General features: G+C 47.0%; 1 protein-coding gene across 1 annotated transcript; it reads left to right on the forward strand.

Moving 5' to 3' along the window:
* The first annotated feature begins 9,881 nt into the window (after window positions 1–9,881).
* On the forward strand, window positions 9,882–17,985 carry BSX (brain specific homeobox). The gene is made up of 3 exons (XM_061592779.1): window positions 9,882–10,149; window positions 14,027–14,223; window positions 16,215–17,985. Exons 1-3 carry the CDS (start codon window positions 9,882–9,884, stop codon window positions 16,491–16,493), a joined length of 744 nt encoding a protein of 247 aa, XP_061448763.1. The 3' UTR covers window positions 16,494–17,985.
* The last annotated feature ends 5,439 nt before the right edge of the window (window positions 17,986–23,424 follow it).

Below are 23,424 nucleotides of genomic sequence, written 5' to 3' on the forward strand. Positions count from 1 at the left end.
ATACGATATTCCTCATAATGTGGGAATAATGCCCCCTTTTCCCCTCAAAAAGAAGGAAAAGGATAGTGAAGGATTGGGTGAGCAGAAGGCAATGGTGGAGTTGCAAGCATCATGATGTATTTCACACCTGAGGTGCTATTGGCCAGCCCTCTGCATGCCAAATAAGTAAGCTTTTCTCGGAGGCAAACCAACAAGCGAAGTGGAAGAAGAGGGAGGTTATATTAGCATGCATGGCTAAGTGCCATATTTATTTTGAAAAATCCCAGTCCCTTTATTACAGGAGTGGGGAACCTCAGGACCAGTTTAAGGCAGGAATGGGGCATCTCAGCTGAGGGGGCCAAGTGTGGCCCTCCTTTCCTCTCTTTTGGGCCCTTTGCAACTTCCCCCAGACCCCTTTCTTCAGCCACACCTTTCACAGGCCCTGCTTTGCACGCTCCTTGAGTGTTTTTGCCTGGTTGAAAATGTTCCCTGGAATTCTGGTAATGCCTTCTGCTTGCCTGGATCGAGAGAGGTGTGTGTAGAAACTAGCCTACTGAACAAAGGTAAAATGTACATTTGTTGCTCTGCCCAACATTAGCTTGCACCCCTTCCCTGAGTGGCCAGAAGGGGATGATGCTGTCCTCAGGCTGAAAAAGACTGCCCACTTCTGCTTTATGATGACCAACCAGAATGTCACGATATAGTGAGCAAGATTTTTGAGGCCACCATAACGCTTCATCAGTCTGGATGTTAAGCAAAGCAGGAGGAAGGGACAGAGTGAGAAAAAGAGCTGGTTTGGCAACAAAGCCATCATGGCTGAATTGGTCCAAAAATTCATTATTGTTATATAGCCCTAGAAGGGGCATGACTATGGGGGCTGCCATGATGAGTGCCTGCACTTCAGAATTTACCACTACACCACTGGCATAAGAACTACCACAGGTAGGGACCACTGTAGCCTAGTGGCAGAGCACAAAATATGCAGGCAGAAGCTCCTAGGCTCTGGCCCTGTAATTTTGCAGTTACAGGATTTCAGGTAGCAGAGCAAGGACAGACCTAAGTCTCTGAATGCCACTGCTATTCAGACTTGGTGGCTGGTGGCTCAATGTCAGCACCTTGGACAGCTCCTTGAAAAGTCAGACTACAACCTGGAGTGGATTCCACTGCCCCACTGACATGGAGCCAACCCCTGCCACTGCAGAATAGGCAACAGTGAGCTCAGTGTGCCAATTGTCTGACAGTATAAGCTGCTATCATCTACCTACCTACCTACCTACCTACCTATCTATCTATCTATCTATCTATCTATCTATCTATCTATCTATCTATCTATCTATCTATCTATCAGTTTATCTGTTAGCACAAGGATTTACACTTGCAAAGTGGAACTGCTTCCTCTCCTTCCTCCCACATGCTCTGCGCCCTCCCCAAATCTGCTTTGGGGGGTTGGGGAATCCCCAGAACAGATTTACGGGGTGCACAGAGGAAGGAGAGGGGGGTATGTTCTGTTGCACAAGTGTAAATCCTTGCGCTAATGGAATGAAAGAGTGCTACTTTGGATACAAGCCAAACTATGGTTAGCATGACACATCTCTAAAAAAGCGTAGAAGTATGTAACATCTGGACCTAGATATACAATAACCAATGGGCTAAGCCATGCATCAGAAAAGGTCGATGTAAACAGAAGGGAATTAAGTGGGCATTTGAAACAAAGCACTGATGGTGTTTGCTTAACATCAATAGGCAAGCAGTTCCCTAATCTAGGTGCAGATATATTAGAAATGTGATTATTATTTAATTGGGAAACTGAGACTCTCAAGATAATAAAAAGGCACAACAGTACTGTAAATAAAAATCAACAGGCCCATACTAACCCCTTTCTGTTCTCCAATTTATTCATTTTTCTGCCTCCTGGACTATAAAAAGGAACCCTTTCCTTTCCTCCTTTTCTGGACATGGGATTGATCTTTGAGTACTCTGCCTTGTTCCTTTTAACCTTAGTCCTTAGTCCTGGCATTGTGCATCCCCCCCCCTCTCTCTCCCAACCTCTAGGATTTACTGAAGTCCCATTTCTTTAATCTCTGAATCTCCTTTGAAAAAGAAATATCGCTGATGGCTAAAGAGAAGCTCCACCCCTCCCTGAGAAGTAATTGCATTAGATGAAATGGCAAGGCAAGCTGCTTAGCTCTTTCTCCCTTCCAAGGCTGGCTGCATTAATAAGTTGGGTTTTTAAGCCTGTTTCATCACTATTAATTCATTTCCCTTCCCTGTTTGCTCCTAAGAGAAAACTTGTTAGCCGGTCGGCTTTCTAAAGCATTGAGCCCAAATCGTAAAGTGATGCAGGAGCTAGTTTTTCTGAGTATGAGGAAGGCATGGAAGAACTCCTCTCATTCTGTGTATAAAGGTGCCTGGAGAACTTCACCCCAAATGGGGCCAATTCTCTCTCTCTCTCTCTCTCTCTCTCTGTGTGTGTGTGTGTGTGTGTGTGAGAGAGAGAGAGAGAGAGAGAGAGAGAGAGAGAGAGAAACGGAAACGGACTGTCTTCAAGTTGATTCCAATTGTAATTCCAATTCCAATTACAGGTTGTATTTTTTAATGTTTGACTAAATTATATGTCTAAGTCAATGTGAGCGCTTGTATCATAGGAGGAGAGGTCAACCGCAGGCATAAAACTCCCTGATACTGATATTAAACAGGCAATGTCCAATAAGGCAATGTCCAATACACATACATACGTATATACAGTACTGTGGAATCAAAGGGGTACATCCAAGGGCTTGGACATACTCAGTTGGACTTTATTTTGAAAATGGACTGCCTTCTAGTAAATCCCGATTTATGGCGACGCTATGAATAGGATTTTCATGGTAAGTGGTATTCAGAGGGCGTTTACCGTTGCCTTCCTCTGAGGCTGAGAGGCAGTGACTGGCCCAAGGTCACCCAGTGAGCTTCATGGCTGTGTGGAGATTCGAACCCTGGTCTCCCAGGTCATAGTCCAACACCTTAACCACTACACCACACTGGCTCTCTAGGACTTTATTTTATTTGAAATAAATAACTTTTCTCCCTCTGCATGTCAAACCCCCATCCTATGTCTTAAACTTAGAAGCAGAGATCCAAAAACTCATACAAATAATTTTATTCAATTATTAATTAAAACATTTATAGACTGCTCTTTCATAAAAATATGGCAAGGCAGTGTATAGTACACACAATTATGCGTAGCGCACTCAAAGGGATTCAGAGCTTGTGTTTCTTGAGCAGCAATGACGCCCATCCTGAGTGTCACATGAGAAACTAGTTTTGAAATGGAAAGGAGTTTCAGAAATTCCTTGTGACATTGCATTGGGGTTTGATGTACAGCATTTTATTTTTTTAAAATCATGCTGACTATGCCCAAGCCTTTGGATGTATCAGAGATAGTCCTTTGGATTCCAGGCTACTTAAGTGGTACTGCATAGGCATAGAATCACACTCTGAAGGAGGTGGTGGTGCACCATCTCCTTAAAAAGACCTCCCTGTACCCAGAAGTGTTAAACAACTCTCACCCAGTGGCAAATATCCTCTTTCTATGCAAGGTGCTCAAGAAGGTGGTAGTGGTGGTTCAGCTTCAAGCATGTTTGGAGGAAATTGATTACTTGGATCCATTTCAGTCTGGCTTCAGGCCTGGTCATGGCACTGAAACTGCCTTGGTCACCCTGGTTGATGACATCTCTTGGGAGAGATATAAGGGTAGTGCCCATTCTCCTTGATTTCTTGGTGGCTTTTGATACTGTTGACCATGGGGTCCTTTTGGAACATCTAAGGGAGGTGAGGGGTTGAGGGCATCATGCTTCAGTGGTTCCTCATACCTCCAGGGCCACTTCCAAAAAGTAGTTATGGGAGGCTTTTGTTTAGCATCATGGGAATTATCCTGTGGTGTTCTGCGAGGTTCCATCTTGTCCCCCATACTATTTAACATCTATATGAAGTTGCTGGGAGCTGATCAGGAGATGTGGAATGAGGTGTCATCAATATGCAGATAATACACAACTCTATCTTTCTGTTCCATCTGAATTGGGAAATGCAGTTGAGGTAATAGTCTGGATGAGGGCCAATAAATTGAGGCTGAATCCTGAAAAGCCAGAGGTATTATGTGTCCAGAGCTCTCATGTCCAGGAAGTGAGGTGACAGCCTGTTCTGGATGGGGTTGCACTCCCTTTAAAGGAACAGTTCTGTAGTTTGGGGGTACTCCTGGATCCAACATTGTCATTGGAGGGTCAAGTGGCCTTGGTGGCTAGGAGTGCCTTTTTCCAGCTCTGGCTGGCTCACTAACTTCAGCCCCTTTTGGACAAAGATGACTTGGTCACTACTCCATGTTCTGGTAACTTCCAGACTGGATTGTTAGAATGCCCTTTACATGGGGCTGCCCTTGAAGATGACTCAGAAACTTTAACTGGGTCCAAAATGCAACAGCCAGATTACTGTCTGGGGTTCCCTTTGAAGGAAGTAGACTGCCTTCAAGTCGATCCCAACTTATGGCGACCCTATGAATAGGGTGTTCATGGTAAGCAGGATTCAGAGGGGGTTTACTATGGCCTCCCTCTGAGGCTAGTCCTCCCCAGCTGGCTAGGGCCTGCTCAGCTTGCCACAGCTTTACAAGCCAGCCCCTTTCTTGTCCGCAGCTACCAGCTGGGGGGCAACTGGGCTCCTTGGGACTATGCAGCTTGCCCATGGTTGCACAGGTGGCAGGGCTCATAACCCCTGAGCCACTCACTGTGCGGGTGATCTTTAGCTGGCCCTTGACTCCCAGTAGACACGAGCGGTGATTTGAACTCACTGGACTCCCAGCCAGGCTCTCCTCCCCACTGTGCTATACCAGCTGTGGAGTTCCCTTTAAATCTCATATAACTCCTATTTTAACAGAGCTGCATTGGTAGTCATTTCATTCCTGGCCCAATTCAAGGTGCTCACTAGTGTTTAAAGACTTAGGCCCCAAATATCTGAAAGACTGCCTCCTTCCCTACAGACCCTCTTGGATGCTGAGATCAGCAGAGGGGGCCCGTTTGGTAGTTCCACCACTCTCGGAAGCTTGATAGTGGCGGTGGCCCAGGAAAGGGCATTCTCTGATGGCCCCTGTTGTGTAATTCCCTCCCCACCGCAGTACATGTGGCAACTTCATTGTGTAGTTCTAGGCAATTGTTGAAGATGCACCTCTTTACCCTGACCTTTGACACCTGAGATATATATTTTTAGGATCCACCCTATTTTGTGATTTAAAGATGTTTTTAATTGCTTTTAATGCTGTATTTTAAAATCATTGTAACTAGGGTCACCATCATTTTGTCATTTCAAAAAGAGTACATTTGGCTTTGATTGGCTTCGATAAGTGAAAAGTAAGAGTATGCTGTTGCACCATCTCAAAAAGAGTACATGTACTCTTAAAAGAGTACGGTTGGTAACCCTAATTGTAACCTACCCTGGGACCTTTGGGTGACGGGCAGGTAATAAATGATGGTGATGACGACTTTGGAATTGGAAAGGACCTCAGAGTTGTATTCAACTAAGTTCTACTCAGAGTAGACCCACTGTAATTAATGAACCTAAGTGAGTCATGTCCATTAACTTCAACAGGTCTACTGGGGTTTTCTTATTTTATTTATTTGATAGATCTATATCCCGCCCTTCTTCCAAAATGAGTTGAGCATGCCCAGGGAGATTTTTTCACTTTTATTTATTTATTTATTTATTTAATTACATTTCTAGACCGCCCTATAGCAGAAAGCTCTCAGGGCGGTGTACAACAAATTTCCACCCATTGCACAGCAGGCCAACCAAGTACAACCCCATCAATACGAAAAGATGCACCTAGTCAGTTCAATGGAATTGAGGTGAGCATCACAAGATGGATGCACACCCAGATGCCCATTGCATCGGTGTCGGCTGTAAAGGTTGAGTGGGAGCCTTCTTCCACACACAGCTCTCACTTGTTGGACTGGGAGAGATTGGCTGTAGCAGAAGCTTCCAGATTGCTTGTGTTTTTGTTGTTGTTGTTGTTACAGCAAGGAACATTAACGATCCAATAAAGCCGAATGATGAAATGATCTCTGAAACACTAAGACATACTGCGGGTGTTATCTTCCTGAGGCCATTTTCATTATCCTCCAGACAAACATGTGGGAGTTAGAGTAACATTAACTCATGTTCTCCAAGTTGCAGGTTCATTAAACTATCATGATTGCCGTTTCTATTATTTTCAGGGTTTTGCCATTTATTTACCATTTACCAGCTCATGCATATGGATGGCATGGTTTACACTTCCTGGAGAACTGTACTTTTCAGCCTAATTGATTCTGGTAATTAATTTGTTCTACCTGCTGGATCAGATGGAACTGCTGTCCACGCGCCCAAGGATTACCACTTGTCTTCCTAACATCCCTCCTAATTATCTAATAGCATGGGTTGCGAGAATTCTGGCTCTATTAAAACATTTTGACTATTAACAGCCCATGACTGGAATTGTGATGACAACTCGGTTTTGACAAATTAGAGCTAAAATCAGGAGATGAAGGAGAAGTGCCTTCTTTTAATTTCCCTGAATTTAACATCAATAATTAGAGCAATTTTCTGAGATGCGAGCTGAAATTATCCCGGCTATGATGTGGTGTATCACCCTAATTTTAGCAAATTGACTCTGGGGAAATGAATGTTACAGATAAGGAGGAGTAAAAAACACAACAAGCAAAGAGAGAGAGAAGGAAGGGGAAAATAGATAATAAGGGGAGAAACATAAGATTAAAAGGCAAATGAGCTGGAGCAAAATCCCAACAGGATAATGTTTGGGAGGGGCAGAAGGAGAAAATAAGAAAGTAAGCAGTCATGAAAAACTGTGGCACTGCAATAATTCAGCTTTGGGGCTAGGGACAGAAAGGAGTAGGGAAGCAGTAGCTTTTCTATTTTTTTTTTGTACTCTGAATATTTCTGGGTATTTTTTTTAAGCTCCTGTTCACCGCCATTATTGGAAGTATTTCATTTATTTAATTATTATATTTATATCCCACCTTTCCTCCAAGGAGCTCAGGGTGGCGCACAAACACTGTTCCCCTCCCAATTTTATCCTTGCAACAGCCCTGGGAGGTAGGTTAGGCTGAGAGACAGTGGCTGGCCCAAGATCACCCAGTAAGCTTCATGGCTGAGCAGGGATTTGAACCTGGTCTTCCAGGTCCCAGTCTAACTCTCTGACCACTACACCACACTGGCTCTCAAACAGGGTTTCAGCTGCAATAAATCGGAATATAGGGCAGAAGTATAAATAGGTGCTAGGGGAGTGTAAGTGTTGGAATATAGCAGTGCAGACTTCAAAGGTTGTATCCTTGCTCAGTCACATTGCTCCCCATATATAGCCCAGGCAGGTCACCATGGCTTAGCCCAGCCTACCTCACAGAGCTGTTGTGAACATATATTTAAATACCCAATATATATATATGCACACAGAAATGACTGATCAGAGAACCATGGAAGGGGACTTGTAGTACAACTCCTTGCCTGATGCAGGAAACCCAGAGTTAGACCATCTCTAACAGAAGGCTATCCACCCTCTGCTTGAAGACTACCAGCAAGGGACAGCTCATCCACCCCTCGTAGGCAACTGATTCTTTTGGTCAAGATGTTTTCCTTAATGTTCAACCAAAATACACCCTCCTGTGACTGAAGTTCAGCTGAGTCTGGCTATCTGGAGCAGCAGAGAAAAATCATTGTATATTGACATCCTTTCAGGTATTTGAAGAGTGTAATCATGTTCCCACTTAGTCTTCTCTTTGCCAGACTAAACATACCCAGTTCTTTAAACCTGTCCTCATATGATCTCTCTCCATCCCACCATCAGATCCTCTTCTTGTGGTTCTCCATGCCCCTGAGGTTTGGCTGGCCTTTCCTAGGGACTGAGCATGACACGCCTTGCCCTGTGGAACTCCCTACCAGTAGAGGTTTGGCAGGAATCATCCCTGACTTCTTTTACAAGTCTCCTAAAAACAGTGTTTCTCAGTTAGAGCCTTTTGTAATCTGAATTTTCCTTTTATCAATCAATATATACTGATGTTTTACCAACATTTTTATTATTGTTTTTATTATCTGATTATATTTTTATGCAGTATACTGTCTTGCTGTATTTTTAAGACAGTGCAGTCGAAGGTATTTCAATCAATCAAATTCTTGATCACTTTCGCTGTCCTCATCTGAACCATTTTCAGTTTATCTGCATTCTGGAGGCTGAAACTAAATACAGAACTCCAGATGAGGTCTGACTAGTGCAGAATAAAGTGGAATAACTATGTTAATACTAAAAGATGTTGTGTTAATTACTTAATATATGTGGTTTAATTGAACACATGAACCCAGGGGCCTTTGGCCATTTAACATCATCAGTTGAAACCCACTCCTTGAAACTCATTCCAGTTTCTTCCAGATGCTATTTGCACTGTCCATGCACATTTAGAGGTTGTTGTTTGGTACATCGCTAAACGTAAGCACTTAGAAGTATTACTAATTTTGCTGGGAGATCAAAGTGCCGTTAGTTTGCTCCCTTTGAAATCAATGGATATGTTTAGTCAGAAGTGATTCCCGCTTAATATTGTGGGGTTTACTCCCAGGGAACTAAGCATGGGATTAGAATCTTAGGCCTTAGAAATATTTGACTTTGGCTGACCAGGTCTGTTAATTTCTGATCTTATCAATTGAGGCTGCATTCCTAAGCATACTTGGGAGAAGCAAGTCCTATTCAATTTTTGGGTAAACATGCACAGGATTGGGCTGTTAGTGTCTTGCAGGAGGGACATTGTCCAAAACCATAATATAATCCTTCTCTGCACCAATACAAATATTTGATTTTCTCCAAGAGAACCTGTATTTATTTTGTATACAGGAGAATCCTCTTAGTTGTAATTCCTGATAGTTTCTATCACATTTTTATTTATTTCAACAATTTATATATAACTTAGCACCATAGTTTGTAAATGGTGCACTTTAAAAAAATAAGTGCATTATCATCTTCGTCTTGTTGGTTCTCACAACAGGCTCTCACAGATGGACAACTAAGACTGGGAGAAGGAGGCTCTCTCAAAGACTCTGCTGCTGGGCTATCATTCTGACCCATATTTGCCCCACGTTCTGACTCCAAATCTCTGGCCCACACTGTCGGCCAGGGATGTATCAGAAATCACATGGGATTTCACACGGAAAGTACTTTTGAGCATGGGAAAACAATGTGCATGGTGGTGATCCCACATGCATCTATTGTAGCACACGTGTTTATGATATGCACACACATGGGAAGCTGTGGCCAATTGTGGATTCTTGTTACATGCTGCATGTTGACCTGTAGCGCCCGGGTTGTGCGCTCTTTTTCTACATGCCTGCATTTTTCATGTGGGAAAGAAAGGCCATGGCAAGGGAAGACTCTTATGACCTTTCCCTCTGTCTCCTGTGTCCCACAGGGGACCCCCCTTTCCCACGCCTTCCCTTGCAGCTCCTGCACACCCCTGACCTGCGAGCAAGCCCTGCTCTCTTTCAGCACCACGGACAGCGGCTCCCTCCCTCGCGCACACTCGCCACCCCTGCGGGTGACATCGGGCAAAGCCGGTTTTCCCTCCGCCCTGCTAGTTCGCGATTGGCTCGCTCGAGATCCCCCTTCGGAGCGGCTCTCAAAGGCACAAATCCCCCCACCCACCCCCAAGCTCCCGAAAGCCCTTGAAGATCCACCTTGCTCTTCTCTCTGGGCTCCTCTAAACCGGGAAGGGAGGAGGAAGGCGACCGGTCGAGAACCAGACTCGTGGGGGGCTTTAAAACAAGAGAGAGGCAAAGAGCCAGGGAGCGCCTCCGACGTCCCGCTCTTCATCCAGCCCAGAGCCGCCTCCAGAAGCCGGGAGATGAACCTCAACTTCACTTCGCAGGCGGTGGCCCACTCCATGTCTTCCCAAAGGCCGACTTCCTTCTTCATCGAGGACATCCTGCTACACAAGCCCAAGCCTCTCCGGGAGGTGGCCCCCGAGCACTTCCACAGCCCCCTGGCCTCTCGGGTGCCTCTGCTGGACTATGGGTACCCCCTGATGCCACCCCCGGCCATCCTGGCGCCTCATCCGCACCACCCGCTCCATAAGCCTGATCACCACCACCCGTATTTCCTGACCACCTCGGGTAAGGGCTCCTTCCTCGCCGTCACTTCTCTCTTGGCGTCGTTCCCTATCGCGTGAGAGGGGGTGTCTGTTAGCACCCCTAACCTGAACCTATAGGTGTTTCTTCCGGCGGGAGCTTGTGGGCTTTAGAATGCGGGTCCTGCCCGATTTGCTGTCCCCGACAAGGCAGAGGCGTCCAACGCAGCCCAGCAGATCTCCCTCCCGAGGCGCACCGCTGACCTTGCATTCCCCGGCAGCGGTTCCCTCGAGGTGGCTTTCTGCCTTGCAGGGAGGAAAAAGGACAGGGTTTGGTTCCGAAATTCAAAGCAGCCGGGCATCTGCAATTCCTGGCCTCTTTGAACAGGGAGCAGCCGCTCGGGCCACGCCGCCAGAGAAGGAGAAAGGGCGCTGGAAGTTTTGAAAGCAGCTCCGGGCGGCAGAGACCTCCTCCTCCTCCGTTGGCGCCCCAATTGCGGCGTCGCTGCGCCTCGGAGCGGTTCAGGTCGCCTCCCCTTCATGTATTTCTCAGCATCCTTAACCGCATTAAAAGTTAGATCCCCTCGGAAGTGAAGTCCTCGGGATTCCTAACTTTCCAGAGCGCCGCGACTGCCCTGGTTCAGAAATAAAACAAACCCGAAGGCTGCACAGACTTCCCAGCTACTGTCTCCTCCCAGCATGCCACCATTGAAACGGAAGTTTTATTTAAATATCCTTATAACTACATTCTTTCCTATTTAATTCGAAAAATAAATAAAATCAAGGGTTATTCCCTCCTCCTTCAGGGTTTTAAACAGGTTCTCTCGAACAGGAAGGAAGGAGAGAATGATATTTTGTGGAGCGGCCAATGCTTTCAATTGTTTGGAATCATTTATCCTCCTTAAGTTAAACCCGATCAAATATTGGATTTTTCTGTGAACCGAATTCATCCCACAACAGGACTCCACTTTAGAACCTGTTAAAAAACAAGCTCAAGAGACTCTCATTATTTTAGAATAGAATTCCGCCTTTGACAAAAACCTTTCAAAAGCAAAACAAAAACCCTTACTATTAATTTATCAGCCACCAGTTGATCGAATTAACAAGTCCGCTACGCGGTGAAAATGAAGAAAAGGGGAACTGTCGGACAAAAGCTTAAATTTTCTTTCCTTAAAACGTATTTAATTAGAAATTAAATTCTGGTAGAAATTAAATAAGAGAACATCGCCCGAAATTGTTTCTTAACAGCGCAGTCCTGCACGTATTGATTCAGAAGTAAGGCCCGCTGTGCTCAGTAGGTCTTACTCTCAGGAAAGTGTGCACAGGGTTGCCACCTAAAAGAGGGGGGATCTTTTCTAGAGTTGAGAAGCGCATGAGATTCGCCCCCGTAAGATCGATTTTTATTCCATTCTTTTTTTCTGATACAAAAAACAGGCAAAAATGAAATTAATAAAACTTTGGGGTGCGGGGGAATTGTCCAGATAGGATAACTTCTTAGGAATACAAAATCAACGATCATGAAAAAGTAACGGAGCTGAAAGACAGTCAGCAAACTTATATTTCACCTGTGTGGATGTCAGCCACTCTTGCGCTTGTAACATTCCAAAGAGTATGTATAGCCAAAATCGTGTTTTTAAAGGCCTTCAATGTAATGAGATAGGAAAACAGGCTGGTGGGTACAGACGACCATTCTGCCCTTCCTGCATTTATACGCAGATCTACCTGGCACATTGTTAAAGCAAAATCCTCTTTAGCACTCAGCAGGATTTATCCAGAAACAAGCCAGTTTTGCCAGCAGTTACATGCAAACCACGGTGAATTCACACCTGGTAAAGAGTCGTCTGCACCCACCATGGAACACCGGATTACAGTCGCAAACCCCGCGGGTTTCTTTCTAAATGGCGGACGTTTACAGAACCTTGCAAGAGAGGAAGCCGAGGAGAACAAGACGCGGGGTGGGAAGGAAAGGGCAAGTAGCTGATCCCAGACACTTTTAAGAGCTGTCTCTTCCCTTCTGGGACGTGGGGGGTGGAGGGCAGACTAACTCTAGAAAACCTGAACAATGAACGATCTTTGAGGAAGTGATAGATGTGTCCGGATGGTACCCTTAACGGACGGAGCACACAGGCTCCCTCTATTCTCCGGCAAGGCAGCAATTCAGTCCCTGAAGCGTTCCCCGTTTCTGCGCTTTCAGCGCCGGGAAAAACTTCACGGAATGAATTGCTGTCTGTCGCGCAGCAGCTACGAAGTCGCAGGAGCTCTGCCACAACCGTGAAAGAGGCGCCCTGAAATCCTTCCTGAGAAGGTCCCGGAGGACCGATATAGCTGCGAGCGGAGTCCTGCGTTCAAATTTTACCCCCCAACCACAAGCACGGCGTTTGGCAAGGAATCCTTGCTCCCTCCCTCTTCAGGGGCACATCTGCATTACAGTTCCGGCCTACTTTACAAGGTTGTTGTAAGGATTCCTGAAAATAATAATAATAATAATAATAATAATAATAATAATAATAATAATAATAATAATAATAATAATAATAATAATAATAAATGTCTGAGGGTAAGGGAAGAACCTAGGCCTCTTGGGGGAAGGTTCGGACTGCTGGGAGGATCCTCGCAGCGACACCCACAGACCCGCCTTCCAGCTCCTGCGCTCAGAAGGGGGTCCCGCCGACTTCAGCCTAGGCAAGCGCATATCTTGCCAGGCTTGTGGTCTCCAGCCCTGCCTCCGAAGCCAGCAATGTTTGGGCCGCAGGACGTCGGGCAGAGACGAGGGACAGGCCAGGGCCTCTGTCTTCCCGGGTACCGGAGGGCTGGAAGAAGAAAAGCCCCGCTCCGTCGGGGCGGTTGGCGGAGGAAATGGTGGGCTGAGGCGCTGGCGCTGGAACAAGGCACGCAACCCCTCCGGTCCGCCTCCTGCTCTTTCTCGCCCTCAGGCCGCCTCAGGCCGCGTCGGGAGCTCCGCGCGTCCCCGGCCCGGCGTGCGTGCGCCCCGGCGCTCCCTCTCCACCTTTTCGGCTCTTAGGCCCCCGCACCTCTCCAAGGGTGTTCCCACGCGTAAAAAAGGGCTTCGGTCCGCTTTAGGAGCAGAAAAGAAGCAGGCCGGGCCTCTCATGCTGGTGAATCCATGTGTGGACATCTTTGGGCGAAGCGGCGTTTCAAGGAAGGGGTGCGCTGGGGGGTGGTGGCCTAAGACTGGGGGGGGGTCAGCTGGAGTCTAGGGAATAGGGAGCGCGTGAGTCTTGTGTAAGGAGGATAGATTAAGGGGATCCCGCCAAGGAAGAACCTGCTGCCACATGTGCTTCAGTCTGGTGGGTGGAAGAGAGCCCCCTCCCCGCAGGCGATGGGCTATTGAACGTTATTGCTTCCCGCCTGGGGCAAGAGACGGGCTAGCCTAGGGGTGGGGAACCTGGGGCCTTTCAGGTGTTGCTGGACTCCAACTCCCATCAGCCCCAGCCAGCATGGCCAATGGTCACGGATGATGATGGGAGCTGGACCCTCGGTAGCCCAGCAAGATCAGAACGGTAGCCCAGCAGCATCTGGAGGGCTAAAGATATCTCACCCCGGGCAAGGCGTTTAAAGGAGTGAAAAAAGGGCGGATGAGTGGAGGCATCAAGTACAGTAGAGGCCTATCAAGGGTTAGGAGTTGATGGCTAAGTGGAACTTCCACGTGCAGAGGAAGTCTACCTCTGGAGGGGGGGGAGATGCGCTTCGCGCTCCTTCGCCCAGGGCCTGAGCTTCTTAGAGGGCATCTGCCCGGCTGCTGGTGGGAACAGAACACTACGGGCCTTTGGGGCGGTCCAGCAGGTCGGTATCTTTATCTCCCCCCCCAATCCTGAAGATGGGCTGTAGCTTGGTGGGGCAGCTCTCCTGCCTGGAGGGCAGGCCCGCCACGGATCTGGTCGGTGGTTGTATCTTCCCTGCAGGGGTGCCGGTGCCCGCCCTCTTCCAGCCTCACCCGCACGTCGAGCTGCCCGGCAAGCACTGCCGCCGTCGGAAGGCCCGCACCGTCTTCTCCGACTCTCAGCTCTCGGGCCTGGAGAAGCGCTTCGAGATCCAGCGCTACCTTTCCACGCCGGAGCGTGTCGAGCTGGCCACCGCGCTTAGCCTCTCCGAGACCCAGGTAGGGCCCCGCCTGTGGCGACGTGGGGGGAATTGGAAGCAGGCACCACAAAAGTCCCCAGCCCCAAATCGTGTGTGTGTGTGTGTGTGTGTAATAGCCTTCCGCAAGGGGAATGATCGCGGGCTGAGCCCCGACCCGTTTTCACCTTCGCCCGAGAATCTGGGGACAGGATGACTGAGGCCGCGGCCCTCGTGCGCTCTTACCCGGGAGTCGGCTCCATGGATGACTGCGTGGGGTTTACTTCTGAGTAAACATGCGGAAGATGGCGTCTCAATGATGATCGTACTTTGATGTGTTGAGCGCCCCTCTACGGTCCAGAGGAAACCTGTAGTGAAGGCGTTTCTCAGGAACAGAAACCTCCCAAGGCTTTAAAGCGGGTCAACAGCCAAGCACAACGTGGCTTGTGTCAAAGGGCTTTATTTATTAATTTGTACCCCGCCCTTCAACCCGGAGGTTCCCAGGACGCTTTACAACATTTCAGTAAAACCTAAACAATAAAACTGTCGTCAAAAACAAATCCCTTCCGACATCATTTAAAACTATACATACATCTTAAAATAGCCATCCAACCGTCCATCAGAGAGGCAGCAGTTCTTAAATCTGCCACCCCAAGAAAACTGGGGCGGGGGAATCCGTCTTAGCTTGGCGTCTGAACGTGGTTACCGAAGACCATCGCTCTGCAGGGCGCTTTCCAGAATTGATAGAAGCTTTGAAGCCCCGTCGTTGTCCCGAGGACCATACAATGTATATGTCAATAGTGGGAGGGCAACGGTGAGAGAGATGAAGCTAGCAAGGGATGGGATCTAAGCAAATGCTACTACAATGACGTGCAAGGGACCTAATTGATGCATCTTTACTCAGAAGGAAACTTCACTCGCTCCAATGGGACTTACTCCCAAACAAAAGTGTGCGGCTTCGTTTCCCTTGCACAATTCGATGCTTTTTACCTGGGAGAAGTAAAGCCCCATGGGATTTACTTTCGAGTAAAGATGCATCAGGTTTCAGAATCAGAAAAAAAAAGGAAATGGAGGGTTTTCATGGTAAGGAGTATTCAGAGGGGGTTTAACATTGCCTCCCTCTGAGGCTAGTCCTTCCCAGCTGGCTAGGGCCTGCTCAGCTTGCCACAGCTGCACAAGCCAGCCCCGTCCTTGCCTGCAACTGCCAGCTTGGGGGCAACTGGGTTCCTTGGGACTGTGCAGCTTGCCCATGGCTGCACAGGTGGCAGGGCACGTAACCCCTTAGCCACTCCCTGTGGGGGTGATCTTTTGCTGGCCCTTGACTCCCAGGAGACACGAGCGGGGATTTTAACTCAGACTCTGGACTCCCAGCCAGGCCCTCCTCTCCACTGTGCTATACCAGCTGTATTCAGAATCAGAAGCCTACAGTAAAGAGGAGGGGTTTTATCTAACCACTACAGTATTGTGCCCCTCTCCCCCAATACATCTGAGTTTAAGCAAGGCTGGCATTGTGGGGCCTTGAGCAAGCCAGCCTCACTCAGTTTCAGTTTCCCACGTGTGGAACACAAACCCTAAACGTCCTCCTCTGAGGTTGTTTTTCCATGAACTTTCGGATGCTCACATGCTGTGTTCAGTGGCAGGAGTGTCGCTGGGACTGCCTTTTGAAAAAGCTAGGATAACTGGACTCCTAAATAGTATATTTTGCACAGTGTGTTCACAAGAACACTTGCAGATGTGGACACACACAGGAGGTGAATGGGCCCCTTCATTTCAACTCCTCAACGGGCCTGTTCCTTGTCCTGGGTAATTTAAACCGGTTCGAAATCCGAATTCTAGTTAAAAAGGGGGGAGAATCATTTGTTTGCTTGCTTATCTATTTGGCAAATGTGCCTTTCCCCGTCGGTTTTTTCTCTCCCCTGCCCTGCCCTGCCCTGCCCTGCCCTGCCAGCAAGGACGGTGTTCGGAAGAAGGAAAGAGCTCTGAATCCAGAGCGAGTCCCTACCTTCGACCAAACCACGCCGCTTCTCCTTGCAGGTGAAGACCTGGTTCCAGAACCGGCGGATGAAGCACAAAAAGCAGCTGAGGAAAAGCCAAGACGACCCCAAGGCTGCCGGCGCTGAGGAGGGCACGGAGCAGGGGGCTGGCGAGCCCGAACTGGTGCCATCGGACAAATCCACCGACGCCTGTTCTACCGCCGCTGCGGAGCCCCGGAAAGGCGGCCACCCGCCGGCGTTCCTGCTGGAAGAGACTGAAGACGAGGTGGACATCATCGAGGGGGCGGCAGAGCTGTGCGGGCCTCAGCATCTCATCTAGGGCGCGCTCCGGACGCTTTCCCTGCCCCGCCACGGACTCCGGAGGCGTGTCGGGACTCCCACCCAGGACGGCTGGCCCGACGCGGGGTGTCGGCTGCGAAAGGACTCCTGGGTCCGCCCAGGACAAGGGCCAGATGGATCTGACCCCAGACTCTGGTCCAAGACGGCGAAACCCCGGTCAGATCTGAGGGGTCCCCACCCACTCACACACCTCTCCCCTCCTGTGTGAGACTGGGAATCACCACAAACATTTTCCGAGCCCACAAGCTAGGGAGCAAGGTGAAAGGGCGGGTGTGTGTGATGGGGTGGGGGGAACGGAGCGAGGTTCAGAACGTGGATCAGATCCACCGAGGTGATATCAGCTGGAGGAAGGATTTGGATCAAGGCCTTTTCCTCCTGAAGGAAAGTGATAAGATAGTCAACTGCTCAGGCTGACGACTCTTCAGTGGGGCGATTTTTAAAGAGCTTTATTTCTGCGCGCCTGCTGGAGTGGGTTGTTCCCGTTCCTACTGCAAAATGCAGAAATCTAAATTGGAGTAAGTGGGGATGGTAGCCTCTAGTTTGAAAACGAAACGCTCACACCCACACCCACACCCCCTTAATGCAAATATACACCGTGGGCTCTTAGATTTGTGGAACTTTAATGCCAATGGGCCGTTTAATGATACACGTCAAAGCATTATATAGTTTCTATAAATCATCGTTCTCAGAAAACTTCATATTCCCCATTCCCTCGGCAAGCAGCCCGATCCTGTGCGTGTTTACTGAGAAATAAGTCTCACAGCGTTCACTAAGGCTTACTCCCAAGTAAGCGCTCACAGGACTCCAGTCCGAACAAGACTATTGAAAATGAAAGGCCACGATCCAAGCCAAGTGAAAAGCACTCTGGAGCCCTATTGGTTTCAACGGGCGAATCAAAGCACATACTGAAATCCGTATCCTTGGGAATAAATGTACTTCTAAGGTGCTTAGCTATAAATGGATCATGAACGAAATTTATTCCATGGTGTTCTCAGGATTTATTTTGTTATTATTATTTAAACCAAGCCCTTATCTCTGGTAAGGTGGTCGTCTGCTCTCCAGAAAGACTGCTGTTATATCAATATAGCTATGGATGTTTTGTGTTGTTTTTAAATTCTGTTGATAAGTGCAGCACTGGAAATGTAAGGGAGAAAAGTCAGAAGGAGTAGTTTACCAGTAAACCCTATTTCGAAAGGTGGGGAAAGAGCTACCTCTACAGCAAGGTAAGGAGGTTTCTTACCTGGAAAGAAAGAAATAAGGCTTTTGTGCTTTGCGAGATTTCAGAGACCTTTTAAATCAGAGCCACCGATCTAGAGAGGGACTTCTTGAATGGGGGAAGGAGTCCGACGAAATGACTTTTGAGGTGCCTCCCAGCTCTGTGATTCTAAGAGGGGGGTGGAATAAAACCCTACCAAACTATCCATGAGGACTGGTCGCTTGAAGCCAATAAATAAAATCCCTTTCAAAGAAAGCAAAGACAAAACTAGATGAATTGGAAATGATTCTCAAGCGATTTAAAAGTCTAACGGTGTGGAAATTCTACCTTCTTAAACAAAAAAGGGGGGGGTCGCCCTCCTCCTTGGCTGCAAAAACAGCAGAGGCCCGCGTCTCCTTCAAGACTGTTGTTCTATACCCACTAACCTCTGTACCTTTTTGTTCTACCCTAAGCCAGCAATCCTATACCCAGTTACTTGTGAGGAAGCGCCGTTGAACTCAGTGGGGCTTACTTCAGAGTAAACATGCACAGGATCGGATGTGTGTCTTTAAAAACCACCGTTCTAGGACTGTTCACTCCGAGGGAAACCCTACTGCTTGCAAGTTAGTCTGCACAGAACCGCGCAATTCTACGCGCGGGGGGAGGCCGAGGGTTGCCAACGGCACGCTCCGCGGCAGTGTGCGCAGCGGCTGCAGCCGTGGGCTTCGCGGTGCCACAAGTTCTGTTCCTTATCTTTGTCAAGTGCCTGAGTGTTCCCTCTGAGAAGATTCCCCCCTTATAGTTTTTGTTAAAAAAGATTCAGCCTGTATAATCCAAAAGCTCTCAAGCGCGTTGCGCTACTGTTTCCTTGCCTTTATTGCCCACCCAACCCCGGAACACGCAAGGCTAACGTCTTTTTTAAGGTGGTTAGAGGGCTGGCTGCGGTTGATCAAGTTGTAATTGAGAAGGGTAAGAGTGTGTGTGTGTATGTATGTGTGTGTGTATGTGTGAGAGAGAGAGAGAGAGAGAGACCCTCTTGTTCTTAGCTGCATCCTATTTTGTCCAAATTTCGACTGCCGTTTGACCAAAACACAAGTTAATATGTAAGAAAACCTCATCAGAATGAACCTTGAAAAAACCACGGCCATCTCCGGAAGGGATTTTAAGCATTCATTGAACCGCACGGTTTCCCTTTCTGTTCTAGCTTGCTTACATAGGGTTGCATTCAACGAAGTCCTAAGAGTAGATCCATTGAAATTGATGAACCTGCTAGTCGATTAACCTCAGTTGGTCTACTCTGAGCAGGAGCAGCATGGAATACCCCCCATATTATTTTCTAAAACTCCGACAGAACAGAACCAAAAGTTCTGGGGAAGGCAGGGAGACGCATTCTGGGTGTGTGTGCAGAGGCTTAGCCGTATCTGCTGTGCAGGGGGGATTTCAAACGTCAAGCCTACCCCACTTCCGTTCCGCCTCCTCAGAACCTCTGGCAAGATTACCCCTTGGACCTTGTGTTTCGCTCACGATTCTTTCGCTAGTTCTTTATTTTAGACTTTGGAGGGTTCTGATCTGCCATCTCCACGGTAGATTCCTTACAGATTTCTCCCTATCCATTTCAAACTTCTTCAATCATGTGTACAAAAGTTAAAATTATTGAAATGTTACGTTATTAAATTATATTCCCCCGTTTTTGTGGGTTTAGACTTTAGAGACTATGAATAATAACAATAATTTTCACAAATCGCACGTAGGGGGGAAATAAACATCCAAAGATCGGGTGATTTGTCTTTTTGCGATTCTCCTGCAAGTAGCAAGAAAGCACAACCGAGATGCGGTGCCATCAGATGTAAATAAGCCCTTCGGACTGTGTTCCATGAGACTTCCCCCCAAGTAAGTGGCTGCAGCCTTAATGTTTTGATGTGTAAGGAAGGACATGGCTTATTTCCCCCCCTCTCCAAATGTAGCAGGTACAATGTAGGACTTGTTGCTGGTGTTAAATGAGTTAAGCAGCACAGCAGAGAGTAACAGCGGTCTGAAATGCAAGTGTGCCAGCGTGTGTGTGTGAGTTTAACTAAGAAAGCAGGATTTTTACCCTGCATCAGGATCACTGAGACTTCAGACTTAGTAAAATAAGGAAAGCGACCTTATTTACAGAAATACATAGTAGATAGAAAGGCATACCTAGTTCTAACTAAGTTGGAGGTGCAACACCCAGGCGTGGGAGTTGACCTCATGGCTAGGAGAGAGAGAGAGCAGAGACAAAAGGTGTCTCTCCCCGCCAGTCGGAGAAGAGAAGAGAGGGCGGAAGGAGGAGGGGCAGATAAGCTTCCCTTAAGAGGTATCAGTCTAGCGAGGGAAGTCAGTCAGTCAGAGTATCACAGGTAAAGGTAATCACGCCTATCCATCTGGAGGACCCTAACTCTATCTCTCTTCTGGAACATAAACAAAAGAACAAGACAGGAGTTGCTCTTGCCCCACTTCCAACAGGACTATTTTGCCGTCACTTTACCGCCTCCCGCCAGGACCCTGTACAACTCTTCCAGCAACGTCAAAAGGGCATTTCCAACCCCCCCCCCGCCGTGAAATAATAGCAGGTAGACATGCTCCTTCTGCCAGGAGGCTGCTGTTCAATGCAAAATGCAGATTGTGTGGAAATCCCACTGAAATCAATGGGACTGACTTCTGTATAAGCATCCATAAAATCAGAATTCAGGAAAGAGTTGTTTTTAAAACCCTTTTAGTGGGATCCTGTTTCTTGGGTTGTAATAATGCTTGTATCGCATCAAGGGGAGTAAGGTAGCCACTGATAATAGTGTTGCTGAGAAAAACCAGCTCTTTTTAAAACCCACAGCTAGGCCGTTCCAGACAAATATGCCTGATGTTTGTTACTGATGAAAACATCTCTGTTATTTTGACAGCTCCGATGATCTTATGACAAAGCCAATAATTCCAACTAGCATTCCCTTTCACTAATAGCAAAGTCAGTGAAGGGCTGCAGTGTAATTGTAATCCATTGGTTACAAACATTTGTAGCGCAAAACTATAGATATATATTGATGTCTACTCAGAACTAAATCTCACTGAGTTCAGTTGGTCTCACCCCCAGGTGAGTGGACACAGGAGTACAACCTTACTTGACTACAATGGTGCCATAATTGATTGGGCAGCAGGTATTAAAAATATGCATTTTAATACCAGCACTTAGAGAAGAGTGAGGACAGCAAACAGCCTCCTGAAAGAGGCAGTCCTCTTTCTCGCACACAGGGTGGAACCTTTCTTTTAAGTCAGGGTGGGCAACCTGTGGCCTTCCTTACGTTCTTGGACTCCAACTCCTATCACCCCCACCATAGGCCATGCTGGCTGAGGCTGATACGAGATGAAGTTCAACAGCTTTCCCATCCCTGTCCTGTGTGCCTGCTGCAACACATATGAGCATTGCCTAAAAACAAGCAAAAGTTTGTTTCTGGCCTCAGAACTATGTAAGCAAATTTAATCAATCAGTTAATCAACTGGTCCACTCAAACCCATATGATTCATATGGCTGCCATATTTCAGTAAAAGAATATGGACAGACAGATGTGTGTGTGGGAGGCATTTTATATATATATATATATATGAAATTGGCAGGCAAAGCCAATTAAGTCTAATTTTCTCCCTATCCTCCTCCCTGCTGAGTTCTATCATGGCAACACTGAGACTGAGAAGGAAGCCAGCCTTCAGGGCCAGTCCTGGATTGGTTGTATATTAGGAGGCAGGCAGGTGGGGCTGAAACCAGGCTGCGGATGGTGGGGCATGCCCCATTGACCTGAATGGATCGGCCTCCATTGCACAACTGACCTACAAAATAGGACTGGGGGTTGGATTTAGCCATAATACTCATTCAGAGCAATAGGACTTAAAAAGCATGACAAAGGCTGCAAACCATGACACACTTATCTGGGAGTAAGTCTCATTGAACTCAATGGAACTTACTTCTGAGTAGATGTGTACTGGATTGCACTGTAAGACTGCAACCTTAACCATGTCTGCTCAGAAGAAAGTCCTACTGAATTCAGTGGGGTTAACTCCCAGGCACGTGGAGTTAGGATAGCAGTCTAAATCTGGATTAAACTCTATGGTTTTTCCCCTCCTCTTGAACCTGGCTCTCTCTTTCTGCCCCTTCACAACTTCCTTATATATCTGACAGAATGCATTGGCCAGTAACTTGAACACAGATCTTAGTAATCTGTTTTGCACTTGCCCCTATGCTTCAGGCAAATTGTCTGCCTTTTAAGAATTATTTTAAATGTCTGAAGGCATATTTGTTCAATTAAACATACGTTGATCCCTTGATTATTTTTTAAAGCACAATAGTGTTGTTTATATGCTGAAATACTGCCTATCAACTTTGGTTGGTGGCCCAACTACGCCCCTATCTGGACAGGGACAACCTTGCTTCAGTTGTCCACGCACTGGTAACCTCTAGATTAGACTACTGCAATGCACTCTACGTGGGGCTGCCTTTGAAGACGGTTCGGAAGCTACAGCTCGTGCAAAATGCAGCGGCCAGAATGTTAACAGGAACTCGGAGGTCTGATCACATAACACCGATTCTGACCCGCTTGCACTGGCTGCCTATATGCTTCCGGGCTCGATTCAAGGTGCTGGTTTTAACCTATAAAGCCTTACACGGCCTGGGACCACAATACCTGTTGGAACGCCTCTCCCAATACGAACCTACCCATACGCTGTGATCAACATCAAAGGCCCTCCTCTGGGTGCCGACCCAGAGAGAAGCCTGGAAGGTCGCAATGAGAAAAAGGGCCTTTTCAGTGGTGGCCCCCGAACTATGGAATTCTCTCCCTGATGAGGTACGCCTGGTGCCAACGTTACTATCTTTTCGGCGTCAGGTAAAAACCTTCCTCTTCTCCCAGGCATTTTAACATTTTAACATCTTAACATTTTAACATTTAATATATAATTATTTTAATATTTAACATCTTAACATCTTTACCAGTTTAATACTTTTTTAACAGTTAATATTTTAGTATTGAGTTTTGTACTCGTCTATGTGTTTAATTATGTTTTGGTTTTTGGTATAATTTTTCTGCATTTTTAGTTGTTTAATAATGTTTTAATTGTATTGGATGTTTATATGTTGTGAACCGCCCAGAGAGCTTCAGCTATGGGGTGGTATAAAAATATAATTAATGATAATAATAATAATAATCTTTGCAGGAAATAGTCACACCATTATGAAAGTTTAAAAGGGGCTTGCAGTGGGTTCATTACATATCCAGTTCTAGCCAATTGGTGCTGTGCACAGTCAGGTCCTGCTGAAAACATGTAGAACTGTTTCTCCCTGAGAGTGATTCTAGAGACGACTGGTGAGTGTACTCTTGCACACAATGCAATGGGTACCCTTCCACAGTCACTCCATCACTCAAACAATGTACATTTGTATGCACTCAGAGAGTTTAACATAGAACAGCTTTCCTACAGCTATATGGACAATGGAAGCTTTTCTGCCATCATTTATATTTTCATCAAGTAACTCATGATAAGCTTCCAAGGACCCCAGGGTTCCCTAGAACACAGTTTGAACTCTCTCTCTCTCTCCCTCCCCCCCAAATTTAGAAAAGCTTGGGGTCAAAGACTGTGCATTTTAACCAAGAAGAACTCTTTTCCCCGACTGCAAGGAAACTAATAATATTGATCTGAAAGATTAAAAGGGCAA

This window comes from Rhineura floridana, chromosome 12 (genome assembly GCF_030035675.1).
Source record: "Rhineura floridana isolate rRhiFlo1 chromosome 12, rRhiFlo1.hap2, whole genome shotgun sequence".
In the NCBI taxonomy this organism is placed as follows: domain Eukaryota; kingdom Metazoa; phylum Chordata; class Lepidosauria; order Squamata; family Rhineuridae; genus Rhineura; species Rhineura floridana.